At 38.0% G+C, this 27,854-nt stretch overlaps 1 protein-coding gene across 5 annotated transcripts in view; it reads left to right on the top strand.

The window, feature by feature from the left end:
- AMMECR1 (AMMECR nuclear protein 1) overlaps positions 1 to 27,718 on the top strand; it is a 108,568-nt gene extending 80,850 nt beyond the window's left edge. For 2 of the 5 annotated variants that reach the window (XM_054215331.1, XM_054215332.1), the window contains 4 exons: positions 8,925 to 9,039; positions 16,984 to 17,074; positions 18,832 to 18,928; positions 24,007 to 27,718. In XM_054215331.1, the coding sequence (XP_054071306.1) occupies positions 8,925 to 9,039; positions 16,984 to 17,074; positions 18,832 to 18,928; positions 24,007 to 24,121 (418 nt within the window). In that variant the 3' untranslated portion in view covers positions 24,122 to 27,718. The remainder of the gene's footprint in view (positions 1 to 8,924; positions 9,040 to 16,983; positions 17,075 to 18,831; positions 18,929 to 24,006) is intronic. The other 3 variants (XR_008468566.1, XR_008468567.1, XM_054215329.1) reach the window with 3 other exon arrangements.
- Positions 27,719 to 27,854: the final 136 nt, after the last annotated feature.

The raw sequence follows: 27,854 nt of genomic DNA on the forward strand, positions 1-27,854 counted from the left end.
TTTTTGGGGAAAAAAAAACAAGGTCCCGGAACCTTTTCAGCAATATCAGTATGGTTTTCTCTTTAGTTGGGTGTACGGGTGGCACAATACACATGCACACTCACACAAAAATGCTGTTAGAATATAATTGAAGCCATTAAATCATTTTCCACTTGTGACTGCAGTCAATATTAAACTCAGTAGGTATTAAAGTAATTTTTAAAGATTTCCATAACCCTTTGCCTTTGTGCTGTGATGCCTTAGTATTGCCCGCTAGCTAATGGAACTGCTTCGGCATAAATGCAAAATCAGTGAGTTCATACAACAGGAGGAACAGGTGGTAAAATATACTTAACTTCATGTATAACTGAAATTAGCAATCATGGGGAAACAGTTGAATGCAGTATATCCTAATTGTCTGTGATCAGGTTTAAGGAGTACTCCAAACAAAATACCTGAACAATTCTCTCTTATTTTTTTTTTCCCCTGATGTATTTGACTAATACTTAAGTTAATATTTTTATAAATATATCATTCAGGAATTTCCAATTCAATGATGAAGTGTTAACAAAAATCTCTGCAGCATCGATTTAGAACTTTGCCATTTTATTTGTAATTTTTTTTTTAGCATGTCCTAGATTTAGGTGAATAATTTTACCACCCAAGAAGGACACACTGCTATCTCACTGGGAGAGGAGCTCAGGAAACTACTGAAGTGAGCAAATAATGGTTTCTCTCTCCTTGGTAGGTGGTTGATCTTTTGCCCAGAAGTTCTTTTCTTCCTTGTCACTCAGCAGTTTGAAAATGGTAATAAAAACTTGTTATATTTGTTTGTCCTTCAGGATATTGTGAACAAACCTAAGTGTTCTCTTAGGAAAATGTTTGAAATGGAACACTGTAAACTTTTTGTTACCTCTTTCTGTTTCTGAATCTACTCTTAATAGATAATATGTATTTTTTTTAATCAGTATATTATATTAATGTCTTCTGTAGCATTGTTATGCCATCTGCAGGAAGCCTGACAATATCCAATCCTGCATAGTTGTTTGAAAAAATAATTAATGACGTTTGGTAAATTCAAACCACCCAGATGTGTTTGCTGGCTTAGTGTATTGTGTCTTATAACTCCTGCAGCCTTGCCGGTATTAACCAATTAACAAAACCCACACTGCTAACAATTTCCACGCTTACTAGAGAGTTAGGACACTTTGGAGGACATACAGACAGCTTATATTAGGCACCTCTGGCTGCCTAAAATAGAGACTTAATTGTCTTATCTAGTCAATGAATGAAGGTTGCCTTTTCTGATGAGCCGTTTTAACCAATTTATATACGCGCTCTGACTTGTCTTTTAGAGGAATGGTATTATTTTCAAATATAAAATAACTGTCTAAAGTAGACTATCAGTGTATTCTTCTTCCTATTAAAGTACATGTCTGAATCCAGAGAGATTGAGAGAGAGACTTTCTGGTATATTTCAGTTTTGTGGAGTCAAAAAAAAAAATAAAAATGATTGAAGAGCCAAAATGCCAGACCAGTATTTTATTTCTCCCATGTGAAACACTGTTCCCATTACCTGCTGCACTGTGCTAATAAAATAAGCTAAAAACTTCAGAGAAGTAATTCTGTGCCAAATGTCAACAAGTGTGTGTTTCTTTTTTTACCCTGTGACTGCCACTTAGCAACATAATGTGCAGGAAGTATAAATGTTGTTCTTTCCCTTTCTGTCTCCCAAATGTAAGGGAGGGTTCAGGAAAAACACGTCATTCACAGTTGTTTTGTTTCCTGGAAATTTTTCCAGTATGACCAAAAAAAAAAAGACAATATAAATAAACTCTTTTTCCTTGCATTCAAGTGATTTCATGATGCATGTAAATCACTCGAGATCTCCATTTAAGTTGTCAAAATTCTGCTATCATAAATAAAAGTTGTTAGAAGGCTGTCATGTGGGTTATGTTAGGCTGTCTGATCTCTTATGCTGAAAGCCAGGAGAATTTTATTCATAATAATTTCACTTTCTGAAGAAGAGCACGCTCTGCCCTGTTTTTCTGGCTTAAAAATTAATTGCAGATCGTGACTTGGAAGCTGCTAGTTCTTTCTGGTCTCTGCCAAACTGAGTTATGATAGCTGATTTTCATGAGGAAAATCCTGGTGATCTGCTTAAGTGTTCCTTAATTTCTTCCTGTTGAAGTTACTGAATGAAAAAGTAAAAATCTTGACTAACTTCCGATCAGTAACCCAGCAATGGAAAAAACTATAAATATTGACATTTTTTTCTGAAATCCTGGCACCAAGTGTTTCTTGTTGGTGTCATCTCTTTGCTGTTATCTAAAATCCAGTGAGTTTGCCACTCATTAATTTCAGGATGTTTTGAATTAACTGAAGAACAATATCTGGGCCCTTTGGGCTCAGTTTATTGACATAGGGCCATTTCTTTGTTAAACACATTTTCTAAGGTAATTCTGCTAAGCACATTTCATTTAGTGACAGAATGAAGAATCTCAGGGTTTTGCTTCTTGAGCTAAATGAAAAGGGGTTTTCAGAGCAGATGGAATTTAAATCTTTTGCCTACCATCTAAAAGTAGTGCCAATGTACTGTTTATCAGAAGAGGGCAATAGTTTGTAAAATGAGATCTTTAACCTATTTTTCATAACTCTGCTGATGACATATAAAGCATTGTTTGGATGCCAAAAAATTTGCTTTAGCTGTGTTCAGTATCGGAAGCTGATTAAGAGGAGATCGACTCTTAATAGAGTGAACTGAAAAAGTAATGGGAAACTTATTTTTTTTTTAAATTGGATTAATTTGATTAAAATTATCAGTTCTATTTTGATTAATCCTCTGGGAGCTATGTTTCCACAGGGTAGGCTGAGCAGATTGTGAAAGAGAGGCTGTCACAAAAAGTGGATTTTTAGGAGACGGGGATCTTGGATTCTATTCTTGATTCTGTCACTGACTCACTGTGTAAGCCTCCTGAATTGCATGAGTCACTTCATGTCTCTGCCTCATTTACACTTCCTATAAAAGTGAGTATTACTTATATCATGCCCAGCCTTTGACACTTTCCTTTGCATATCCTTCCCGTGTCATGTTTAAGCCCCAAATTAGTTTCCAGTAACATAAAAAAGAGTATCCAGTTTTACCTAAACTCTTTATCCAGTTTGGGTCTGTATGTGTGACTGTCCCCAAAAAAGAGGCTTAGTGAGAAATTTCATTGTTAATAGTTGTCATTAAATAACAAACAATAAAATATTAAGAACAATTCATTTAATACCTTCATTCATCTACACCTAAATCATTCTTTACTATTTTTGATGCTTATATGCTATCAAACTTTTTTAAAGGAGCCCTTAAATTCAATCACAAAGATTTTCAGACCCTTCTAAACTGAGTAACGTAGCTCCCTTACTATTCCTTGTTTCCCCTATTTGTGTCCTACTGTTTGTCCCCCATCTGCCCCATCACGTTTAAGAGCCATAGGTTCTTAAAGACTGAAGCTGACTCTTTTGGTTTTTTTAAGGTATTTTTATAGCCTACAGAAATTACAGATCAACAACACAATGATGTGTTGCATTTTGGTTCACCCGCTCTTACTTTTATTTCAAATGATTCCGAGAGCTTCTCTGGTGGTATTTTACAAAAACAAGATATAGCCTTAAGGAATATAGAGCTTAGTTTTATTTTTTGCTAAACGTCATGCTGTTTGTCTTGGTAATTCAAAATACTTTGAACAATTTCCTTTTCTTTAAACGTTTTCAGTGTCTTTAAATTGTCTGCAAGCTTTTCTTTATATTCTCACAAATACAAGGAGTAGTACATAGAAAATGGAATTACTGAAAAACATTTCTGGAGAGCATATGGCCAAATAAACTTCATTTGAGGAGAAGCTGAGATTTGTATGGCATGGCTCAGATGAAGAAAAACTGATAGTTGAGTAATACTTTGTATTGTTTTTTTCTTGACTGGCAATTACTTAGTCTTAGTAGGACACCCAAGACTGCATAAATAAAGTATATTTAACTAGAAAGGCTGTGCGTGTGTGTGCATGCATTTTGTGTCTAAAAATAGTTTTCTTTGAACAGGATTCAATTTTGACTTTGCCTGCTTCACTTTTAACATGGAGCAGAAGTCTATGTGGAAAAATTAACGTCCTTTTATTGGCCAGCTAGAATTCCCCGTGCTTGGCACTGCTTCTTTTCAATTCTTCGCTACCATGTACTTCCATTTAGTCAGCAGCAATATGTGTAAATTAGTTCTGGGCATTAAGGAATAAAGAACAGAAGGTCTGGAAAATGCTTTTAAAATAAGTATTTTTTTTTTCTTTAAAAGAAGTTTTGAACTCTGCCTAATTTTTCTCACTTATTTTACTAATTATTTCCACTTACCCTCCCTTAATTCTAAGTTTAACAGAAAAATTGTGGAATTTTTTTTAAACCTGGTATCTAATATGCCAGATTTTGTTCCATGAGAATCCTTTTGTCTTTCTAGTGGAAGAATTAACAGAAGAATAGAGCATTGAATAAGATTGTAAAATCACATTCTAATACTATAAAAATAACGCTTCCATCAAATAAACAGAACGAAGTCTCCTCTACTGATCCAGAATGCTGACACGCAATTATACAATGACTTTTCATTCTGAACAGCTCAGATGAGTAACAAGCTTTTGAGAAAAGCAGCAGACGTTATCTTGTCTGTGTGTTGTGCTCGCGTTGAATTGGTCACCGAGCAGCGTGCTAACGTGGCGAGTGAGGCACGAGGCTGGATTTACATGCCTACATCTTTGTAGAGCATACGAAGTGTATGGCGAGTGCCAAACTGCTGCCTCTAGACACTGATGTTCTTTCTTCCAGAATAGAAACAACAAAAGTAAAAACTCACACAAGCTTTTCTATCCTTGGTAAGTGTTGAGATCTGCTGATGTTTCTGAGGCTGATACCAGTCAGTTAACGATGGAGAGCTTTGGGTTTGTACAGGGGGGCAGCTGCCCATGAGGAGCTCCACTGGTACCATCCGCTTGTTTTACTGACACTGACAGAACAGGCAGTAGATGGAGCTTTATTCACTGCCCACCAAGAGAAAGTTCAGGCTTAAGGATAATGGCTAAATTCTAAAGGGAAGCATCTCTGATGATGTATATCGTCTGCTAGGCAAGCATTAAAAAATGCAAAAATGGAAACAGTGGATCTGTAAAGACATGGTATGAAGCTGCTCTGCTCGTAGGTTTTCAGAATGTGTCTGGAACTTACTTTAGAATTTCAGCCATGGTAGGAATAAAAGAATTGGCTGGTTTCTAGCCATAGAAAGGAATAAAAGAAGACGACTGATACTCTAACTGTAATATACAGCACTGAAAAGATAAATGTTTCCTAATTTTAAAATCATATATGAAGCACCTAAGTGAAACTCATTAGGGCAGGGTTATTAAGTTTTATTTGTTCCTTCTAAAACTAGCACCTGATATAATTGCTGGACTATTTCATAAATTTTGCATTAGCAGATGGAATATTCCATGTGTAGCTTAACCAGTATAAATAAATGCTTTCTTGTCAGCGTCTCCCTTTCAGAATGTTTTGTTCCCGTTGCTGATTGTTTGCCAACACAAATTTCTCCAGGTAAAATTTCTCCAGGGTTTACTTATGTGACAACAGAGATGAAGCTGTTTTGAAAGGTGAACACAAATTGTAGTACGTGGTCTGGAGACGAGGAAAGGAGGAACAGAGTAGTAGCGATACTCTGTATTGACTGGTCACAGTGGTGTGGGAGGCTGTTATTCCAATCTCTGACCTTGTTCTGCCAGACACCTCTCACCTTCAGCACCATCAGTGCCAGCAGAGGAGATGTGCACAGATGTCCAGAGTCACAGAGGTGTTGAGGAGCAATTTTTCAGATAAAAGAGCACTTAGCAGTTCTGAAGGAACTAGGTATAGTTGAAACGGCACTATCATTTGATAAACTGTATTTTAGGTACAAGGTGTGAAACACCTGAAAGCAAGGTGTTTATGCCAGTGTCATATTATTGAGTAATGGAATTAGCCAGCTAAACTTGTTAATGAGTACGCAGTGGTTACTGCATTGCTCTGCTTTCTTTGTTTGCTGTGTTGTGCCTTTGTGTGCCTTTCTGCTTCCACTCTGCTCATGTGAAGGTTTTGTCTCTCAGCTTTTTATCAGTATTCAGATTTGTTGTGATTCCCCCATCTTCTTTCAAATTATTATCTCGGCATTCGAGCAGGTTGGCTGAGACGTGGCTTACGCGTGCATTGTAGGATGTTTTTCTGTACAACTTAAAGTATGTTAAATTAAGGATGGTTTCTCATCTAGTAATGCCAGTGCAGCAGATCTTCAGTGAGTGGGAATTTGCCCGAGACTTCTACTGCTGACATTATTGGGATCAGGCTCACACCCATAGTAGACAACATTCGCCTCAAAAAGTCAAAATTCAGAAGTTCATTTTGGCAGCTTGAGGAAGGGGAACTGAAAGTTAGGTAAACTAGTATCAAGTTCTGCAAAAAAAACCCAAGTTTTTTGAAGGTTGTAAATTCTTACAATACAGGAAGTGTTTTGCGTGGTAAGATCGCTGCATAAATGATGAAAAGCAGGTTTAAACAGGTACTGGCAATATCCATGCGTACAGGTGTTTCCCAAGATAACTAAATTTGTTGTTTGTTAATGAAATAATACTTGTCTCTGGGTGCTTTTCAGTAGTGTGTTCAATGGATTGGTTGTATGATAGAGGTACAGCATACCTCAGGGAAATGAGAAATTTGCATATAAACGAACTGGTAGTAGCAATGGGTTTTAAGAGGATTGGGGTTTCTGAACATAATTTTTTAGTTTTTAGTAAAAGGTAGAGTAAAATATTAAAAGCATGTATACATGCAGTTATTAAATTAAATAAACCCACAAAGAGCTTTTAAGTGCAGAGATACCATCTCTGGCTCAAAATACCTAAGCAATGAACAGCTGGATTCCTGGAGGGTATTCCAGGAAATATTATTTTTTCCCCCTCCATGGAGGAATGTGAGAGGTGAATTAGCTGTTTGTATTTTCGTATGTTGCTGTTATGCTGTGGCTGTATGAGTTGATGTCTGATGTTGCTCAGAAACCCGAGGCAGCGGAGGTTGGGAACTCTGCCTGGTTCCCAGCAGTTACAAAGCTATCTTTGCAAATCCCGTCAACATCATCTTGGAGAATACCATCTTTTGATACACCTTCAGTGAAAGTCATTAGTTAAATATCACAGGCATTGTGCTTTAAATCTCCTTAGTGTTCCCAGTTCTTCACAGGTGTATCTAGGCCTGTCTGAACTACATAAATGTCAAAAGATTTATCTTGGCTAGTTACTTACTGTCCTAACATCTTCTCTCACCTCTATGGCAACTTTACCTGGGGTTGCCTAGCATTACTCCTAAATAACGGGTAGCGTAGGCCTGTTGTTACCCAATTATACAATTAATTTGTCTTTCTAATGAAAATCTCAATTTCTGACCTATTTTGTAATGTAAAAATACCAAAGCTTTGAGAAGGGCGTCTAGTCTAAATTCTAATACTTTGCTCATTTTTGTAATTGTAGCATACTTGGGGAAAAAAGCCTACCTTCTCCCTATCCCAGAAAAATAAAGGTTCTATTTTAACTCTTTGGTGTATGGTATTAATTCACAATGGGAAGTTGTTTCTACTTATACATCTGTTTTCTTTTGCTAAACTTTTTTTTTTTTTGCTTATGTGTCCTTATTTGGTCTGCTTTAATAAAGTTAATACTACTCTTTATATAAAATGGTGGTATCTGATGCAGAGACTTCAGCCATATTCTAAACGCCGTGGCTGTAGTTATATCAGCTAATGGCAACCGCTGGCTGTATGCCAAATAAAACGAATAAGAGTGATCTAATTGTTAGATGAAACAATGAGACACATGAAGAACTTGGTAGTACTTCAGTAAGTCTCTTAATATTAAATTCTCTTTACTCATGAAAAAGCTCAGTTAGCAGATCACTGTTTTTGTTGGAGATGAACATGTTTGTATTCATACATGGCATATCTCAAATCTTAAGAGAATAAAAAATTACGAGATAGCATACTCACTTTAACTTTCCCTTTTCCAATTTAACTGGTTCGTAACCAAACTTATGCAAGTAGGTTTTTATAGATGTTCTTACTCATGGTACTGCTTACTGTCTGTTAACTGCTTTGTTTTTCAAACCATGCTGGAATGTGCAGCGATAGCTCCTCTCGGTACTGGCTGTTACCCCATTAGGTGTATGTTTGTCCATAGAACGGTGTGTTGGCTGAGGATTAGCTTAGCTGTTTGTAAGCTTCCCTCTTACTAACTGTTACCTCTGCTTTGCAGAACATCTTCAAGTCCTGTAGGTTTACAGGTCTGTAGAGCTCTTGGATGTTTTTTACCTGTTTATATTCACCTTTGCCAGTAAGCATGAATATAATTCTTTTCTTTGGAGAATATTCTACTTGTTTGGAATTATTTTTCACTGAATAATTAAGTTCTACAGTCTGGTTACTGTACTACATGTTTGAATATTGCAGGCTATAGAATTTCTCCCTGTATGTTGTATAGTTTAATCCTTTTTGAAAAGGATTTACTAAACACCAGGTAGAAGAGCTATTCCTTTTGTAACTTTTTCCAAAAACTTTCTGCTGCTTCATCAATACGATTCTTATAGTAGCAAAATCAGCTCAGGAAGGAATGACCCTCAGAACACCACCTGCCTGGCCAGCCAAGACCTGAAACAAAGGTCTAAAGAAAAAGTTGGGAATGTTGGTCAGCGTGTTACACTGGCAACTGGATTATCAAACTGGTCACCATTTCATCAGGATTTTTTTTTGCCCTTTATATTTTTCAGTTGATTCATTAGATCCTTGAACTTAAACAAAATGAAAAGCACCCCCCAAAAAATCCTTTGAAATTCTGTTTTGTCTTCAACAGTGCCCTTAAAGATAGTCGTTTCCCCCCAATGACGAGGGATGAGCTGCCACGGCTTTTCTGCTCAGTGTCTCTACTCACTAACTTTGAAGATGTATGTGACTACATGGACTGGGAGGTAAGGATGTCTGATATCTTTTAAGAAAATTACTTTGATACCATGAACATCTATAGCAGAAGTCATACCATCTAAATTATTTGCATATATTTAGTGTAGTTTTCACTGGTTTCACTCTACACATTGTTTTGTGCGTAGATTCAAAAGATCCTTTTAGTAGAACTGTCATCACCTTGAAAGTCTGAGCCATGAGAATGGAATAAAGTTGTATTCTTGCCCATAAGTGTGGTCTGCATTTATGTCTAAGACTCCATCAAGCAAGGTATTGTCTGAGTGGTGGTGTCCTGAGACCCCTTTTGCAGCATAGCTGACTACAGACACATGGTAGATCAGTCCATGGGAAACAAGCACTACAAAAAATTGCAGTCCCAAACCAAGCAGCCTTATTTAGCTTATGAGCCATTAATTATTAATTATGAGCCATTTATCCTTCCCAAAACTTCCTTTGCTTTCAGAGCGAGTGGCCTGCACAGACCCCACAAAGCTCTTATTCAACGATGCCAAGTAAATCATTGCTCTTGTTTTTCTTTGCTACTTATGCATGGAGCTGAGTCTGTTTTAATTGTTAGGTTCTAGGAAGCCTGCGTGCGTTCTCTTGGAACAGCAGCATAAGAGATCAAGAAGCAAATGCTGCTTTTAGAGTTATTTCTGGGAAGGTATACTGAAGGAAATGTTATTCTGTATTCTTCCGCTTTTTCCCAAATTATTCAGTCTTAGACACTTGCAAAAAACAAGTTACTTGACTTAAGATGAACTTCTCATCTCAGTCAGTATGACTGTTGTGTTGCTCTTTGAGTCTATATCTGAGTGGACATAAAAAAAAATTTTGAAATTGTCATATATGATAGTGGACATGTTACAATGCTGGAGACCCCACACACGTTACAGTATTTCTATTTAATAATGACTTAGTCCTACTAAATATGTAGGAGTTCTTAACAGAAAAAGAGGCATTCTGTTGTATTCACACAGAACAAATGTATATTGAATAGAAACTTCACTTGTTAAAATTGTAAGAGGCCCTACTGTATCGGAATGGTGGTATCCATCAGTAACCTCAGCATTATGAATTTTACAGTAGCTGAAAATCTAATAAAAATATGTTTCCTGTTCAACTCATAATGACCAGGGCTTCTTACCTTCTGAAGTGTAATTCTGAATGAGATGAATGTAAGTTGCCTTTGGCATTTATCAGAATTTTCACCAGAAACAGAACTATTCAATTTTTATGTAATGTCAGACCAAAAAATAACTGAATCTGTGTGTGCATTCTCAACGAGAAGCTTTTTTCAGAGAAGTAGTTTGTCTTGTCACTGAGCCCTTACAGTACTTTAAACAATGTTTTCAAGTAATCAATACTGCAGTAACTTTTAATATTAAACCAAGCTAGAAGTCAAAATTAAAACTGGTAGAATTTCTCTGCTTTACTAGGTTGACTTCTGGCAGTAACCATAGTGATGTTTTCAATTTAATTTCATTTATTATAATTTATTAAAAATCAGACTGTGAATACACTCAGAAAATGTGTCTTTTAAAAGTGTGAAGTGCATAATGAAATAGCACTTAACTCTTTCCATGTGGTAGTCTATAAAATTATTAGATGTTGTTTTCTTCTCTGGGCAATAAACTTCTAAGATGACCAAAATTTTCATCTTTAAAGAGAAGTTGAAGCCAAAGCCTGAGGTCAAAAATGCACTCTCCCTTGGAAAGACTGGTTTTAACTTTGTTCCTTGGGAGACTTCTGATTCATAACTTTAACACTTGTATGAAACCAAGGAGGCTTTTACTTTCTATGTCCTTTCTATACCTTGTTGCAGAATCCTTGAGACTTTACCAACAGTGTAAACAAGCTTAATGCAGAGCTGTAGTCTCCCTCAATTCTGATTGATTTTATGGATTCTCATGATTCTTCCTATTGGAAAGCCCTGACTTGTGGGGGTGGAACGGAGGGATCAAAAATATAATAGTCCCTGTGTTATCCCTTTGATTAATTGCTCTCTCCTATTTCATTTAAGGATTTTTAATGATAGGTTTTAAAACCGTTAGCAAATTGCTAGGAATTCTAAGAAATGGTAACAAAGTAGGTTCCATGATTTGGGTTTTTTTTCCTTTTTTCCTATAAGTTAAATGTGCTTCTCAAGTGATTGTATCATATATAGTTGTGGATGATCCACAAGCTTTCCATGCAAAAGGGGTGGTGGTAGGGCGTGTATAAATATGAGAAAGATAAAATTTGTAATTGTTAGTCTTTAAAAGAATGATTCATGGCTGTTTGTGCCCCTGTCAGTGAGATAGCTTGTCATCCATGTTTCTTTTAAGGGAGCTGCAGTTATGTGATATTAATGGCAAAAAGACATTTCAGGATGTCTATAGAGTATGACGTAAAGAGATTCTGCATCTTTCGTCCCATATAATGCTAAGATCATCCTGAAAAACCTCAGCCTGGTTAGGAGACCTTAGTTCTGTAGGTATGCTGCTGGTGATCTTGTGGGAGCTAATTCAGTAATTTGCTGACAGAGGTCACAGTATTTCAAATTGCTGATTCAGACAAGTGGCAGTGCTCTGGTGGCTTAGAGACAAGATTATTCGAAGACACAGCTCAGGAGTGTCTCCTGTATCCTGAAGCAGAGTGATAGATGTTCTTTTCTCTGATTGATGAGTTATCTTCCCAAACTAACTAAATTAATATTTCAGTTGTAAAAAGCAATGTGTGATCCTTTTGCAGCAGAAACTTCAACTAAGTAAAGAGGAGAGAGGAGTGAGTTGACTGCTCCCGTATGATTTTTCAAATTGCTGCCATTTTCGCCTTTTATAAAAGTACCTTGGAGAAAGTGCAAACGTTTAAAGGACCGCTTCAATGTCATGGTTCACAAAGATGCTTCCTAAAATACAATTTAGCATTCTTACTTACATGTGACTTTATAGGAATTGCAGCGCACTTTAGTGGTTGAACAGATGTAGGGCTTTGAAATGAACACTGGGAGGGTATGAACTGTTCCTTCATTTCTGCCAGACAGAACCCATCACCTATCGCTGTGGTCCAGTTGCTGCTGGGGTGGAGTTTCACAGCCTTTTCTCTCTCAGAGAAATAGGCAACACGAGAAACTCTTAAGATATGTTTCTTTTTTTTGATAGTACCGCTCTTCTATTAAAGATCAGATATCAAAGGACTACTTGAGAGACAAGTCATAAAGACCAGTTATTTTTAAACATATTTGATATTGCTAGCAGGCATTCTTCCCTGCATAAACTGTGCTTTATCCATATTTCCATTCTTGAGCTCATGTTTTTGATCTGTCCTTCTGACAAGTCTTTTCTTTCCTGCACAAATTAGAATTCCTGCCTCAGGATGCCTCCCAGTTTTGCTGTTGACTCTTAATGCAGATATGCTTGCATCTCATGTTGCCCTGGGAAGTGTGTGTGTAGGTAGCAGCACCCCAAAGAAGGAATGTAGAAGAGTTTGAATAGATTGCTGTGAAGTATGATGGCTTTGGGTCCTTGAGAAACAAGCTTCACAAACCAAACAGAAGTTCTAAGTCAGCAATTTGGGCAAATAAACCAACACTCAGAAGGTCCTGTGGATGGATTCAGATCCCAGAAATAGCATATATACGGTGTGATCATATCTTGCAATTCCAGCTTTGGTGCCACAGGCTCTGTGTCCTTGCGAGGGTATGGCTGCAAGGTGCATTACAATGGCAAATGATTTAGTGTATCCCCTGTGTGCTTTTGTTTTTCTAGAAATACAGAAGAGAAAAGCAAAGTGCCTCTACTCATTCCCTCTCTATTCCATCTTATAGCAAATGAACACCTTTTTAATTTCTTATCAGTTTAATTAAGAATCTGTGGTGGGTTTTGCTCGAAGGTAAAGCCTGTCTTGCTAATTCAGACCCTCTCCGCATTATTTTATTAAACATCATAAAACATTGTGATTGTATGTAATTATAATGAGAAACTTTTTTGAAAACGTTATTGTCTTGCCGGCAGGGTAATAAATAACTAGAATTGACCAGTGGCTCTTCCTTAAAATACCTTGAAAGAGATCTTTGCCCTGAAGTTGCCGTTCTTCAGTAAAGTAAAATCTGCAGAATTGTGTTACTTGCTGTGTTGATACAAAAGGCCTTTAGCCTGTGTGCACTGGTTTAAATATTAGCTTAAATACTTGTAGCCAATAATGTTGACTGAAAGGTGGCTTTTCATTGTTGACAAAGTTAATACATTCAAGAGTTGTGGAAATTCTTTCTTTCCTGCAAGTGCAGCAGCATTGGCAACTCTTGCAGCTTATATTTGTTAGACCAGAGGAGGAGTTTGTTCTCTTTGGACAATATTCAGTGATTTCATATATGTAAATAAATGATTCATTAAAAAAGAATGATTGTGATGAAGCAGGGAGCGTATCTCCTGAGTAGTCTTTTCCCTCCATTATTAAACAGAATGTAGTATTTAAGCCCTGCTGAAGATGATGAGAAAGAAGCCAGTATATTTGCTACAAATGCGGGGCTAAAAAGCTGTAGAATTCAGCTAATAAAAAAGTGGAGTCAGCTTCTAATAAGTAGCAATAGTCACTTAGTCTGAGGTGTTCCGTTTCCAGCCGAGTTTGTGTGGAGCTATTTCCGTAGTAGCAGTTAGGTAAATAACGTTATGTGCTACCATAAAGAATACTGTACAAGTTACAGTCCATCTTTTTTGCTTGAAAATGTTTATAGCTTGCTGCTCTTCAAAGATTGAGCTGACAAACTGTAAGTCAGTAGAAGGATTAGCCATAACACAGAACAGCCTGATCTGAAAAAAAAAAAATTACAATTAATTCATCTTAAGCTAATTAGTGATAATTGCATGCAAATGTCTTACAGATTTCAGTGCAGTAGATAAAAGTGAACAGAATGACAATTTACTCCACAGCGGACTAGAAGCTTAAATTCCAACAAGGCTTGATGTTTTAGATGCTTATCCAAATTCCGTGTTGATAGTCTAACGAGAATAACATTATTTCTTCCTCTGGTTGGAGAGTCAGTACAAGAGGAACAGATTTGTAACCTGTGTTTGGAACTTTGAGTCAGAACAGTCGACCATGAGACTTGCTTGAAGTTCAGTTTTGGGGTGGGTTTTGGAACAACTTTTTCTTAGCCCAACTGAGATAGAAATCGAGGGAGACGTACTACAGGCAATAATCTAGCAAGTGCCAGAAGCGCTTGGCAAAACAATAAATGTGGTGTGCACGTGTTTTCCCCCATCCTGAGGTGTTTGTAAATAAATGATTCATTTAAAAAAATGTGTATATGTGATTATGAATGAGTATAAATACACAACAAAGTCTGTAGTTCTGTTGAGGTCTCTTCAGGAGTAAAATTAAAAAAATGTAGTTTAATGCAATCCTTAGACTTAGTGAAAGGTCTGTGTTTTTTTAATATTGTCACTGGACATAGTTTTAGGTAGCCTCTGGCCACTTACACAGTGGGACAAAAAGTTTATATCCACAAGTATTGGATACACGGCATACAGTAACTATTTCATGCTCTGAAACCCTGTAGAAATATTTCTGTTGGAGGAGATTGGTTTGGTGCCTTTCGAAGTGTCTCGTCTTATCTCACTTTCCTCTCCCAATAGCAACAGTCTAAAGAGACCCCTGTCCGTTTGGGAGGCTGATACAACAATTGTGGGGTCTTTTTGCAGCTCAGGAGGATACCTGTATGTAGTCATTTCCCTAATAAATGGTAATGGATGATACAGAACTTGAACTCCATCTACAGAAGATTGTTTGGTCTGTTCTTCTGAACTGCACAGCAGATGTTGTTCTGCAGAAACTTGCCTGTAGTGTATCGGTATTTTGAGTTTGAGGAGCGTGCCATAGGCTTTGTATAAAGTTCTGTGCTGAGCCAGTGCAGGAATGTTGGTCTCTTGAGGAAGTAAAAATAAATTCCTAACTGTGCCCGTGCCAATCTTAGCGTGGATCATTCTTATTTTGCTTGTGTGTGGCTTCCATTTGTTGAACTCGGGCCTGGTTTTGTTTAACTGGAGCTAAACAATGAAAAGCCATTTGTACTGGACTAAGAGTACTGCTTAGCTACACAGTTGGAATTCATGCTTCACAGAACGCTAGGAAATTTTCCCAACCAGAGGAATTGTGGGTGCAATTGTGTTGCCTTATTCATTTTGCTTTGCATCTTTTTCTTCTACAGACATGGGCCTAAAAGTCCATTAAAACGGTTAATGGGAAACATCCAGTGCAATGCAATTCCCTGCTGCCTGAATGTTGCATCATGTTTAATACCTCACTAGAGCTGCTGGTTAGTTTCTCGTGAATACTACGTGATCACTGTTATGAAAACCAGTTGTGTAGAACTTAGAATCTAATATTCCGCAGGAACTGAAGGTGTGCAAAACCTGAAAATATTTGATCTTAATGCTTAGGCAATTGAACATAGAGAGTTACAAAATCACCAGCTGCAAAAACTTACTCTGTTCTTGGAATAAACTGGGTAGACTCAGTTCAGCTTCTAACACTGCTTGGTTTTACTTTCAGGTCCTTTGGGTTCATAATTACATCATCTGAGTATACAGATTTGATCTCTCTAGTGATCATGTGTCTGTGTTATGAAAGTTAGGTTTAGGAGTGTTTGGTAACGAAATATCACGTTAAAAATTAGCAGTGAATTAAATTTGTTAGTCTCAATTTTTCCTATTTAAGAAATGTTAGGTTCATGGGGAAAAATTGTTGAGGCCATGGCCAGCCACAGGAGGGACTCTTCCTCCTGTTTCCCCATGCTTATATCGTATATAAAGATTATAAAGATAATTAAAGTCTTAATATAAGCAAATATGTTAAGTGGTAGGGCTTTGTAAATATTCATTATTTGTTTTTTGACTGTCATGCAGTTACAGTAAAATAGGTTGTCACTGGAAAAACTGTTACAGCATTTTTCAATTAATTTTGTGTCCAAAAAGAAACGTCATACCAAATGCCATACCAAAAAGATACCCTTTTAAACATAAACTATTCATTTCCACATAGAATGTTGGGAACTTTGGAATTAAATGGCAATAACATCTTAGTTCTGTGGGCATGAAAATAAAAATGTCCGTCTACTAATGCTCTGTGTTTGTGCACAGAACTCAAAAGCAACTGAAAACTTCCTGGCAATGGAATATCTTTTCTGGCATGCCCGATGCGAGTGCAGGTACTCTCAACACAGTTATTGTACCTTGAAAACAGGGGTGCTTAAACAATGCCCTGGAAAGGTGCCTAGCCTCAGTTTATGGTGTTTTTTTAATTTTTTTTTTTTTTGTCAGTTCAACTTTATATAGTTCTGACTCCTTGGTATTAGTAATATAATTAGGTTTTATAAATATAATTAGATTTCTATGCTGGCATTTTGTCAGTAGAGTACTTAGTAGTATGGAAATAGAAGTTTGAAGCTGAATGTTTTGGAATATCTCCTTTTCCTCATCCTACATTAGCAGAAATTTTGAAGGTTCCAGGTTCGACTTCGGAGTGCAACAAATCTTTCATTGTTCAGTTGTTACTTGGAACAAAATTCCTGCTTTTAATTGAAGCATCATCAGATTTGCCAGCTGTTTGGTTGCCTGCAGATTCTGTCTGGTGGCCGGGTGATTTTATCAGCAGCAACACTGCTGACAGTGTCAGAGGGAGACAGTAGACTCGGAGACAGAACGACTTCTGCATCTCAGCTGGCTTTCCTTCAGCCCAGAAATGAAGCTCCGTGGTGGGAGCTGAGGACCATATTTGTGCTGCTACTGAGCCCTTAGAAGGCTGCAAGGTGAACACTTCTCAACAAGATTGCGTTCGCTGCAGTACCACCTCTTCAAACTCTTTGCAAAATGGTATTAAGCACTGAAAGGTTCGCATTTGGGGTTTTGTCATGTTAGAAATCTCTTGTATCTTTTTTCTTTTAATGTACTAATTAAGCTCCCTGTTTCTTGCAGGTGGGTGTACATGGCATTAGAATAGAATTCATCAATGAAAAAGGATCAAAACGCACCGCCACCTACTTACCGGAGGTTGCAAAGGAGCAAGGTCATTGTTGCACTTTATTTCATATGATCTGGTGAAGAATTTAAACATACATATAAATCTAAAATGCAATATTTGACCTTGCACTGATGTCAGATGATGGAGCAATATTTAATTGTAAGAAGACTCTTATATAAAATGCCAATTACGTGCCTGTATCGGTCTCCTTATAGGGATTCAGTAAACTGTAGCTGTCTTTTGCACAAGTCGTAAATGCAGTGTAGTTGGAGGGGTGGTACAGTGCTGTCACCCGGCTTTACAGTTGTTAAAGGCTGTCAGTTTTCATATAGTTGTTATGCTGTGACACTAGTGACACGCAAAAGCTCTGTTAAGTGATGGGATGTCTGGTCAGTTAATCCGAACAGCTGATTTATTCCTAAATTTGCAACAATCAAGTTGTTGGTTGGTTTTTTTTTCCAATTAGGTACTTTCTGCTAGTACTTGATGCCTTTTATAAACACACTCTTCCTGGGATTTTTGGTGGATGGAAGGGAATTGCTTTCACTGTGAAAGTCCAAAATAACGTTGAAGTCCCTTGCAGTAGAGGCACAGACTTAAGTTTGTGAATTAAAAAAACTACAGTAGAGTTTGTTGAATAGTAATCTTTTGGGCTAAGCAGCTAACTGTGATTACTCACTATGGGTTTTTTTCCAAACTTGACAGTGTGTCTCAATCTTACATTTTGCATTGCTGCTTTTTTCTTTTTTTTTTGGCCTTTTTAAATTTGAGTTAGTCTAATAAATAATAGGATGAAACCTTTACTGAGGATCACCTTTAATTGATAACTCTGTTTCCAAATAGTCACTTAGAAGTTTAGAGGTTTTCCAAGACAATTTTTTTTGCTTTTGTGACTTAAGGTTGGCTAGTTAGAGAAGTGGGGTTTTGTCAAGACCTTTGGTGATCACTTAACAAGCTTTTTTGAAATTCAGGAACAGGGGGGTGCAGTGTTTGTGTTTAAATTTCTAAATAGTTTTAGCAGACCATGCATTGCAATCTGACTCTTTAAAGTACCCAAAACTACCCATTTGTATTTTTTTATGTACCCAAAACTACTCTTTTATTTTATTTTTTTTTTAAATGTGACTAATCTAATTGCATCTTTTGGAAATAATATGTTTTACAGCTACTTAAAGTATTAGTCTTTCTGAAATCAATGAATAGGAGTTTTGAACAGCATGAAGATTTTACTGAGAACAGTAATGTTATTTTCAATCCATCACTTTTTTTTTAATTAGCCAGACACATATAATATGGTATAGTAGTTCTGAAATTAGACGTCTCACTGTAAAGTTAAGTGATATCTATGGAGAAGTCTAAACTCTGATGTTCTCTGCACATGGGCAACTAATAATTCTTTTAAATTTCATTTTATAGAGAAATTTAATTTTTCATATCATCATAGCCATTTATCATGTATAAAGTGATTGTGATACTTGAGCGTACCTGAACGTTTCAGAAAAACTTAATTTTGTATCTCGCCCCCAATCTAGGACATCTGGATATAGTGGGTCCACTTTTAAAATATTTCAACTACACGATTAAAATATGTGTTGTTTGTAAAGCGAACTTTGTGTGTAAAGAAATCCTATATGTCATATTTCCTTCTGCTGCTCTTAAGTAGGGAAGAATGTTCTATGTTTTATACGGAACTTCAGCAGAGCGCTTTCATTGTCAATAACACAACTTGCTCTGGTATTTTTGTAACATCTATTCTTATTGCTGTATTTCTCACTAATTTTTACTATTGTAAAATCCAACAGGATGGGACCACATTCAAACCATAGATTCCTTATTGAGGAAAGGAGGCTATAAAGCTCCGATTACTAATGAATTCAGGAAAACAATAAAGCTAACCAGGTATGCATCTTGGGATACTACACATAAGTCCTGGTCTTGTAATACTGTGATGTGTTCATTCCTGTTAAGTGCTTATTTCAGATGTTAATCGTAAGCTTTCCTCTATCTGTTATTAATTTCTTTCTTTTCACAACAGCAGTACGGACTTTTGAGAATATCTGTGCCTTGCATAGAGGTTAGTGGCACTAAGCAAGAAAGACAAGGCTGTGGTTAAGTATCAAGCTTTATATATATATATCAGGGTACCTGTGTATTTTGTTTCATAAATCTGAAAAATCTTAGCAGTGTATTAGCTCTTGCTTTTTTTTTCCTTCTTTTTTTTGTTCATGGAGTGTAATGGATCTTCAGGGGCTGTTGGTAACGAGGATGACTTGCCATTGACAATTGGCATTGAGCAGATGGGACGCTGTGGGTCTGCTGCTGTAAGTCGTGGACCCCTCGATACCAGTAATGTGTTCAGTTCTCCAAGAACGCACTGGGTCTGGTTTATCTCCTGTGGAGTAAAGGAGTGTCCCTTACCTTGACGGGGGTGAGGTGTGCAAACTAGGGAGCTGCTTTGGCAGTCAGTGACTAGTTAAACAGTGTCAGGTATTTCAGGGTGTTCTCAGAAATGAAGACATGAATTTAGTATTTTATTTCATACTTTGTCACTCACACGCTAGCGTATTTTGATTTTGCTAATTTAATAAAATGTGTTCTTGAGGGTTCTTAGTGGGTGGGAGCCAAAATATTTTAGAATTAGCAGCAGATAGTCTGCCCATAATATTTTAGTTGTATGGTGAAGGGTGGGGGAGTAAATGTGTATAAGAACGCCTCTAAAACTATATTTTTATAAGCTTGCTGTATAAAAATGACTGTTAAATTCTAGTTATCTATTCCATGCTTGGAGAAATAAGAATGTTTTAAATCTTATGTCATAAGGAAGTATCGACTATTCATCCTCTTAAGGGAGGCCACGCTTGACTTACTATAAATACAAATAACAAAGTTAGAATCCTTTGTTCAAAACCGTTATCCTTCCTGTCTTTTATCGACTATTAGGGACCCACAGGGTCACAGCATTAGTTCTAAAAATGTTGTCTGTATTACTCCTGTTCCTGTGTCCTGGTTTCTTTGGAAATTCTTTCCTTCTTAGTGCAGCTAGGTGCACCTGACTTGACTTCCCTGCCCCTAATAATTTCATTTCAGACAGTTGAAAATACTTGGATTCTCCTGATTGTTTATGCACTTTTATAGGACCTGAGATTTTGGTTCCTTTCACCTTCCTCTTTTGTCATCTTCATCGAGGAATCTTGCTATTACTTACCAGCAGTTTAAGCTTGGACCAGATAGAAGGCAAAGCATTTCTTAAAAAAAATTTTAGTATTAGAGGAATTACTGGTTCAGGGATCTTGTGGATGAAGAATAAAGACTTTGTGACTATATGGCTGTTCAGAATTCTGAATTCTTGTAGGAACCTGATTACTATAGAGTAGCTGTGACTAAGGAAAACATGCTATTCTGAAGGTTAAATTAGGGAGGAAGGGTTTACAGAATCCAGCTAAATTTCCACATGCAGAACCCCAATCTCCTTTAAATTTATTTCTGCTATACACACATCTTCTGTTCAAAAAGAATGTACAGAGATAGCTGAGAGCAAGAGTAACAGCGCTATAGTTCTTACATGACAATTTCTGTACACCTCAGTAAATAAGGAATATATATTTCCAAGACACAAAAATTCTATATAGCGCACATTTTCTTCCAGCTGTATGATTTTGTTTGGAGCAATGGCATGTGAGCACAGAACAAAACAAACAAAAAAACCACCCCACCCCCCAAAAATAAAAAACACCAACCCCCCCATGTTCAGTTTATTTAAGTTCAAAACATCCAAACTGCTAGCAAAATCACTGGCCTGATAAGTGGAATAAACAAAGCATGATTTTTAATGTTCAGAAGAAATATTTTTTTTTTGTCTCTCTGTTCTACTTGCTTAAAAACTCAGCTTCTGCTGACGTGTTATAACCAGTAGTATTAAAATAGTAACCATTGCCCAGCATCAGACCACCTTTTTTAGAGCCTCAGTTTAATAACTTCTTGTCATACAGTAAAATATCTATTGGAAGAGTTGAGTAAGTGCTTTTGACTTCTTTTTCAAGTCTCTGAATTAAAGTAACTGCCTTGTGTGTGAAGAAGGCTTTAAGCTGACCAAAACTAGTTGGAACTATCTTCACTTCAAGTCAACACCCAGTAGTTCCGGCTGTGTTTTAAAGAAGAGAACTAAAAAATAGTGGAGCTGAAAGCAGCGTACCCATTCCAGGGGTCTAGAATGCATGAAGGCAGTAACTGCATTTTCTCTTCCATCTGTTTAAATGAGCAGATGTGACTGTAGTCAGGCTGCCTTTGGCCTGCTTTGACCCACTTACAACCAACTTCATTAACTGCCAAGCTTATGGTTTAATTTCATAGTGGCAGGGGATTTCATTCACAGACCAGTTTACTCGTCAAGTGCAGAGCGCCACGTACCATTCACATCAATTCCAGAGGAGCTGCAGCTAATCTCTCAGCAAGGACCAGCGGCCGCTTGTTCAGTTATACGTGGTTAACAAACACTGTTGTACCAAGGAAGTGTGGGCACCTTTGGTGCTCCGAGAGCGCGTCCACGGAAGCAAAAAGCTGCAAGTGCAAGATGTTCTGCTCCGTTCCTTTGGCAAAGTGGCAACAAAAGCAAATGTGTTTGCCACCTTAATTGCTGCAGTTGGCAGCTCCACAGTAGTTTAAACTTTTGTGTTGGGTTGTAAGTGCAAGTGGTTGGGCCATCTGTCGTGGGTTTTTTCAGACCTAAGAGAGGAGAGAACAACCAGAGCAACTCCAGAAGAAAAATATGATAGAAAGGAGAGGTGGCAATATCTTAGATGACAGTAGCTGGATTCACCAAATCTCATCTGTCAGATCCCGTATGCAAGGTCTCTCTTAGTGAAATTTGTGGAAATACAGAATAGTGTTGGTTTTGCGTAGATTTTACACTTCTGTAGATAAGTGTAAATGTGGCAATATGTTCCTTGTTGTCAATACTGATGCAAGTACAGCCAAAATATTTGTTGTCAGGGCCTGGATTCTGCTTTTAGTTACATACAGCTGGCGGATGTAATTGTGGGACCTCTCTCCATTATTTTTCAATGGTCTTGAGAGTCTAGAGAGGTCCCAGGCGACTGGAAGCTGGCAAATGTTGTCCCATTTTTCAAGAAGGGTAAGAAGGAAGACCCTGGTAATGACAGGCCTGTCAGTCTCCCTTCAGTGCCTGGTAACTTTATGGAGTGGGTTATTCTAGGAGCTATTGCAAAACACTTGAGAGACAACACAGTCATTGATGATAGTCAGCACAGGTTCACGAGGGGAAAGTCCAGCTTAGCCAACTTAATTTCCTTTTGTGCCAAGGTCACTGATCTAGTTGACCAAGGGAAGGCAGTAGATGTGGGTTTTCTTGATTTTAGCAAAGCTTTTGATACTGTCTCTCACAGTAACCTTCTGGAAGAAATGTCCAGCACACAGCTAGACAAGTCCGTAATACGTTGTGTGAGCAATTGGCCGGCAGGTCGGGCTCAAAGAGTTTTAGTAAATGGAGTTACCTCAGGCTGGCGGCCAGTCAGCAGTGAGGTTCTCCAGGGCTGTTTTAGTGCTCTTTAACGTTTTTGTAAATGACCTGGATGCAGGAGTCAAATGTACATTAAGCTTGCTGACGATACTAAAGTAGGAGGAGCTGCGGACTCCCTGGAGGGTAGAGAGGCCTTGCAGAGAGATCTGGATAGACTTTGATTGCCCATTAGCTGTGCAATCACCAACTGTATGAAATTTAACAAGAGCACGTGCAGGATTCTCCACCTGGGACAGGGTAATCCTGGTTATACGTACAAATTGGGGGACAAGAAGCTGGAGAACAACCCTGCAGAAAGAGATCTGGGGGTCTGGGTCGATGGCAAGTTGAGTACGAGTCAACAGTGTGCCCTGGCAGCCAAAGGGCCCAGCCGTGTCCTGGGGTGCATCAAGCACAGCATAGCTAGCTGGTCGAGGGAGGTGATTGTCCCACGCGACACTGCACAGGTGCGGCCCCACCTTGAGCGCTGTGTGCAGTTTTGGGCGCCTCAATACAAGAAGGACATCAAACTATGAGAGTGGCTACAGAAGAAGGTGACCATGATGGTGAAGGGCCTCGAGGGCAAGACTTAAGAGGAGTGGCTGACGTCACTTGTTTTGTTCAGCTTGCAGAAGAGAAGGCTGAGAGGTGACCTCATCACCTTCCTCCTTGAGGAAGTCTACACCTTCCTCAAGTAGGGCAGTGGAGGGGTAGGTGCTGATCTCCTCTCTCTGGTGACCAGCAGTAGGACATGAGGAAGTGGAATGAAGCTGCATCGGGGAAGTTCAGATTGGACATTAGGAAAAGGTTCTTCACTGAGAGGGTGGCCAGTCACTGGAACAGGCTCCCCAGGGAAGTGCTCAGGGCACCAAGCCTTTTGGAGTTCAAGGAGCATCTGGAGGATGCACTTAGTCATATGGTTGAGTTTTAGGTAGTCCTGCAAGGAGTGGGGAGTTGGACTCGATGATTCTTGAGTCTCTTCCAACTTGAGATATTCTATGGTTCTAGTCTAAAAATAACGAAACTCCGTTTAATGTAGCTGGGATTATTTTAAAAGCAGAATTTGGCAGACAATTGATACTGATTGTTTAAAAACAGCCCAAAAATCTGTAGTGCTTGTTTACAGCTTTTCTCCTAGGTTTTGTGTAGAGAATTGGCTGAAGATGTGGGACATTCTCAAAAATCATCATGACTTTCTATTCCCTCTACTTTGAGCAACATAGTTGGCAACAATTTTTAACATTTCTGTTTTCTTAAAATATTTTTCCTAAGTACTTACATCATGTGAGTCAAGAATGACCCTGACAACCATGGTGGTTCCCTCCCTGCCCTTGTGCAAATGAAGTTAGTCATCACAAGTACAGAGCTGTTATCATTAAACACACCACTAGTGCAGTACTTTTAGTGCCGCTTACAGCTTCCTGCTAACAGTTTTTGAATGTGCTGCTTTGTTCTTTTCTAGGTACCGTAGTGAGAAGATGACGATGAGCTACACAGAGTACCTTGCCCATCGTCAGCATCATCACTTCCAAAATGGTATTGGGCACCCCCTTCCACCATACAACCATTATTCCTGACACTGAGCCGCATGACCAGTCACTGGACCTCTCTGCAGACCTCTTCCCCGGAGACCCTGCCCCTTCTTGGTCTAGCTATCTCTATTACTGTACCATTTTATGATGATAGTTTCCGTTGCCATGTTGAGGCTTCTTAGTTGGGTAGGCTCATCATGGCAACGGGAGGGAAAACTGCATTACTACAAAGATCCCATACTTTTTTTATTATTGAGTCACTGCAGATTTTTTTGCAGCATATATAGCCCTTGGGTTTTTTATGAAATTTTAAATTTCTACTTCATTAACATTGAATTATATCAATCAAGGCTTTCTGTGACTGTGGATGGAAGGAAGAGTTTAAGGATTACAGTTAGGGATGCTTTGCTTAGCAAAAAGGCATTCGTGGCATTTGCATTAATAGGTGTGCCAGGGAATGAAACATATCGGATTCAGGTATTATACTAGACAATGAATTGCATTTTCATAACGTTCTTAATAATGTTGTGTGTACAATATCTCACCCCCACAGGAAAGATTTCATGTAGCTGTATACATGATCTTCAGCTCCAGCACATACAGCCAACATGTCACGGCTGACATCCAAATGCTGTTTTGGCTGAAGAGAAGCAATTACACGTACAATGAGAGGTGATGTCGACATGGCAGCGTTTTCAGAATCAAGTGGTCTAATTGATTGGGCATGACGTAATCCAGTAGGCTACCAGATACCTTTGTCTCCCGTTCTGTGCTGGGAATCGAGGGCAGTCCAGCCCCGGCAAGACCAGTCATAATAATGCATTTGTAATGAGAGGATGCCTTTCTGAGGATCTCAAATTAGGAGTGACATTTGTTTTTAAAAACAGGTTGGTGAGTAGCAGATGTCATATTAGGAAGAAAATGGATTTAGATTTTAGTGCCTTTGACTATGACGTAACTATATGCTTATATATAAAATTCATAGAAGAAATATAGCAAATATGCCAGACATTCTAGCAAACCATATTGAGTCTGCTCTGGCGTCAGGTTTTTGGGGATTTTTTTAAAGTGAGTTTTGTTTTTTTTTTATAGCAAACCTATTTTGGAAAAGAAAAATCCCTGTTTTGTTCTTTCTTCTGCTTTCGAACTTGTTTTTATCAAGTCATGAACAGTTAGATAAAGTAACTATTGTTTAAAAAAGCAAAAAAAGACTGTTGTGAAAGCACAGGACAAGTATGCCATAATTTTACATGTTTTCATCTATTGCAGGAATAGTACTTGAGAGCTGTAAGTACTGTGTAATAATTCTGATACCCCTCCACACGGTCGAAGAAAGAAAACCCGTTGGAACTTTTTCCCGCTGTAAGAATAGGATTTAGTAAAAGGTATGCGTGGTACATTTGCAAGCCCAGGCTACGGTAGGAGGCAGCTCCTTGCGCATGTGCCTGCAGAACTCCCACTAAAACCTGTTGTAGTTCAGTGCAGATTCTAGGGGACAATACATGCCATCTAGTGTAGAAAAGACCTTCCTAATACGAGTGAGAAAACCACAGTAAGCAGAAATTCCAGTTATTTTCAATAATGAATGTTTGTAAATATAGAGATATATAAAATTCAAACAGATAAAACCAATTAAAATTCAGTTGTTTAAAAAAAAAACCAGACTAATTGTAAAAACGTTTTAATAGGGTTTCAAAACCAGATATGGATAAATTATGCTCGTCCCTTACGTGAGGTTAGCTTTGCCATTTAATTTCTATGGAGGTTCTTGTAGAAGGTCTTTGGTATTCCTTCATCCACAGCATTTGATGTCCAAATATTGACATTTTCAGTTGTGATGCCTTAATTTATAAGCAGAGGACCTGAAACTTCAGGAGCCAAGAGATGCCAGCCAGAAGCTGCAAAAATTAATAGATGTTTATACAGAGGCTATTTTGGATGATACTGTTGTCTTGTTTCTACTTGGGGAACACTTTTGAATGGCTTAGTCTTCAAGTGGAAATCGTGAACAAGTGGCTACCTGATAGAGTTGTGTTGGGTTTTTTTTCTTGCCCTTATAGGGAAACTGAGCACAAACTGATTCATTCTGCTGCAAAAAAAAAAAAGTCATCCAACCCCATCTTTATCTGTCATCTCGTTACAGCACGCTCATGCTTCTGTATGAGCTCATTGTTAGAAGTTTTTTAAAAAGATCTATTATATATAAAAATATATATGTATTGAAAGGTGCTAATCAACCTCAAGCAGGTCACGTGACTGGTCATGCGGATCTAAAATCATATCAGATTTTTTAAAAAATCTTCGATATATGCAGATGTTATACAGAATTTCTTACCAGTGTAATAATGATATACTGATGAATAAACAATCCTGCAGGTTTTTAAGGACAAGGTCAGCAATACTTCCCACCATGGCTTGGGGGGGAAAAGGATAGTTTTGTCTCCTTTTTGTATACAGCATAATGCACAATGCATTTTCGTCTATCTCTTAGTAGCTATTGCTTAAAAATATAGTTAAAAGGGTGTTATACAAACTGTAAAGGTGTGCTTTTGAAATGAGCTAATGCCAGACCCTTCTGGACCAGAGTTTTGTATCACTAATTAAAAAACTGTTACAGAGTCTGTGGTCAATCAGATTGTATGCTATTTTTTTTAAAAGATTGGAATAATCAATCTATCTACAGTGTTTCCAGGGCACCTACCTCCTCAGCACGCAAGTGCTGAAAACGCTATGGATCGTTTCTGTGTTCTTGTGGGTTTCTATGTAGAGAACGTGCAGTTCACTGTGACGCGCTGGGACAGAATAGGTCTGTTTGCTTAAAGCTGATCAGCAGTTGCGTTCACAAATGTCATTCCCTGGTAGTTGTGTAGTACCCTTTTAGATATATTGCTGGGCTTGGACACCTTTTCTTTAATTTGGGGTACTTTATAAGAAGTTAAGGTACAGCCAAGTAGCTTATTTCACTGGTTTTTTTAAGTTGGAATGCTAATTTTTTTATGAGCACTACTCAGTTTGCCTTATTCCTTAAAGAGATTGTTGGGGTTTTGGGGTTTTTTAATTCTTTTGATCGATGTTCCTAAAACCCCTGTTCTGTAAACTGAGTTAGACAACAAAACCGAAGGCTTGACACGAAACCATTAGTCACGCTTCGAGTGGCCTTCCTTCTGCCTAGCCCGCTGTAGCACCCACTCCGCCGCCCCAGCCCCGCTGCCCAGCGCGCGGGGTCACGCCGCAGTGCTGACCTCAGAGACACTAGCAAATCAAGGCGGTCAAACCCATTTGCACACCCTGGCGTTTGTATACGGACCTCTTTACTTGTCTTCAAATGTGCGGGTTTTTAAAATTGTTGTCTGGAGTAGGTTACATCTCTTATGTGTGTTAGATCGAACCAAAGAAGCCTCCAGCCATGCCCAAATGCTGCTCCTAAAGCCTGCCTTCCAGTCCTTACAAAACCCCTGCAGGATTAAATGTGTTAACTTTTTTATTTTTGTACAGTTTCTAACTGATTTTTGCTAGTGATGTTAATTGAATTAAGTTTATTTGGGGAGTCTGAATATCTTCTCCATTTAAATGAACTGGTGACTTTCCTTTTATGTTTAAAAAAAAAAAAGAAAAAAGTTCAAAAAAAAAAAAAAAGAGAAACCCAAAGTGTGCCTCTCAGATTTAAGGGTTTCTGGTTACATTTATTCTTAAGACCAGCAATGATTCTTTATATACAAAGATATGTTTTCCTTGTTTTTTATTACTGTTAAAGAAAAAATAAAAAATAAAAACCTCT

The sequence above is a fragment of the Rissa tridactyla genome, chromosome 9, assembly GCF_028500815.1.
Source record: "Rissa tridactyla isolate bRisTri1 chromosome 9, bRisTri1.patW.cur.20221130, whole genome shotgun sequence".
NCBI lineage: Eukaryota > Metazoa > Chordata > Aves > Charadriiformes > Laridae > Rissa > Rissa tridactyla.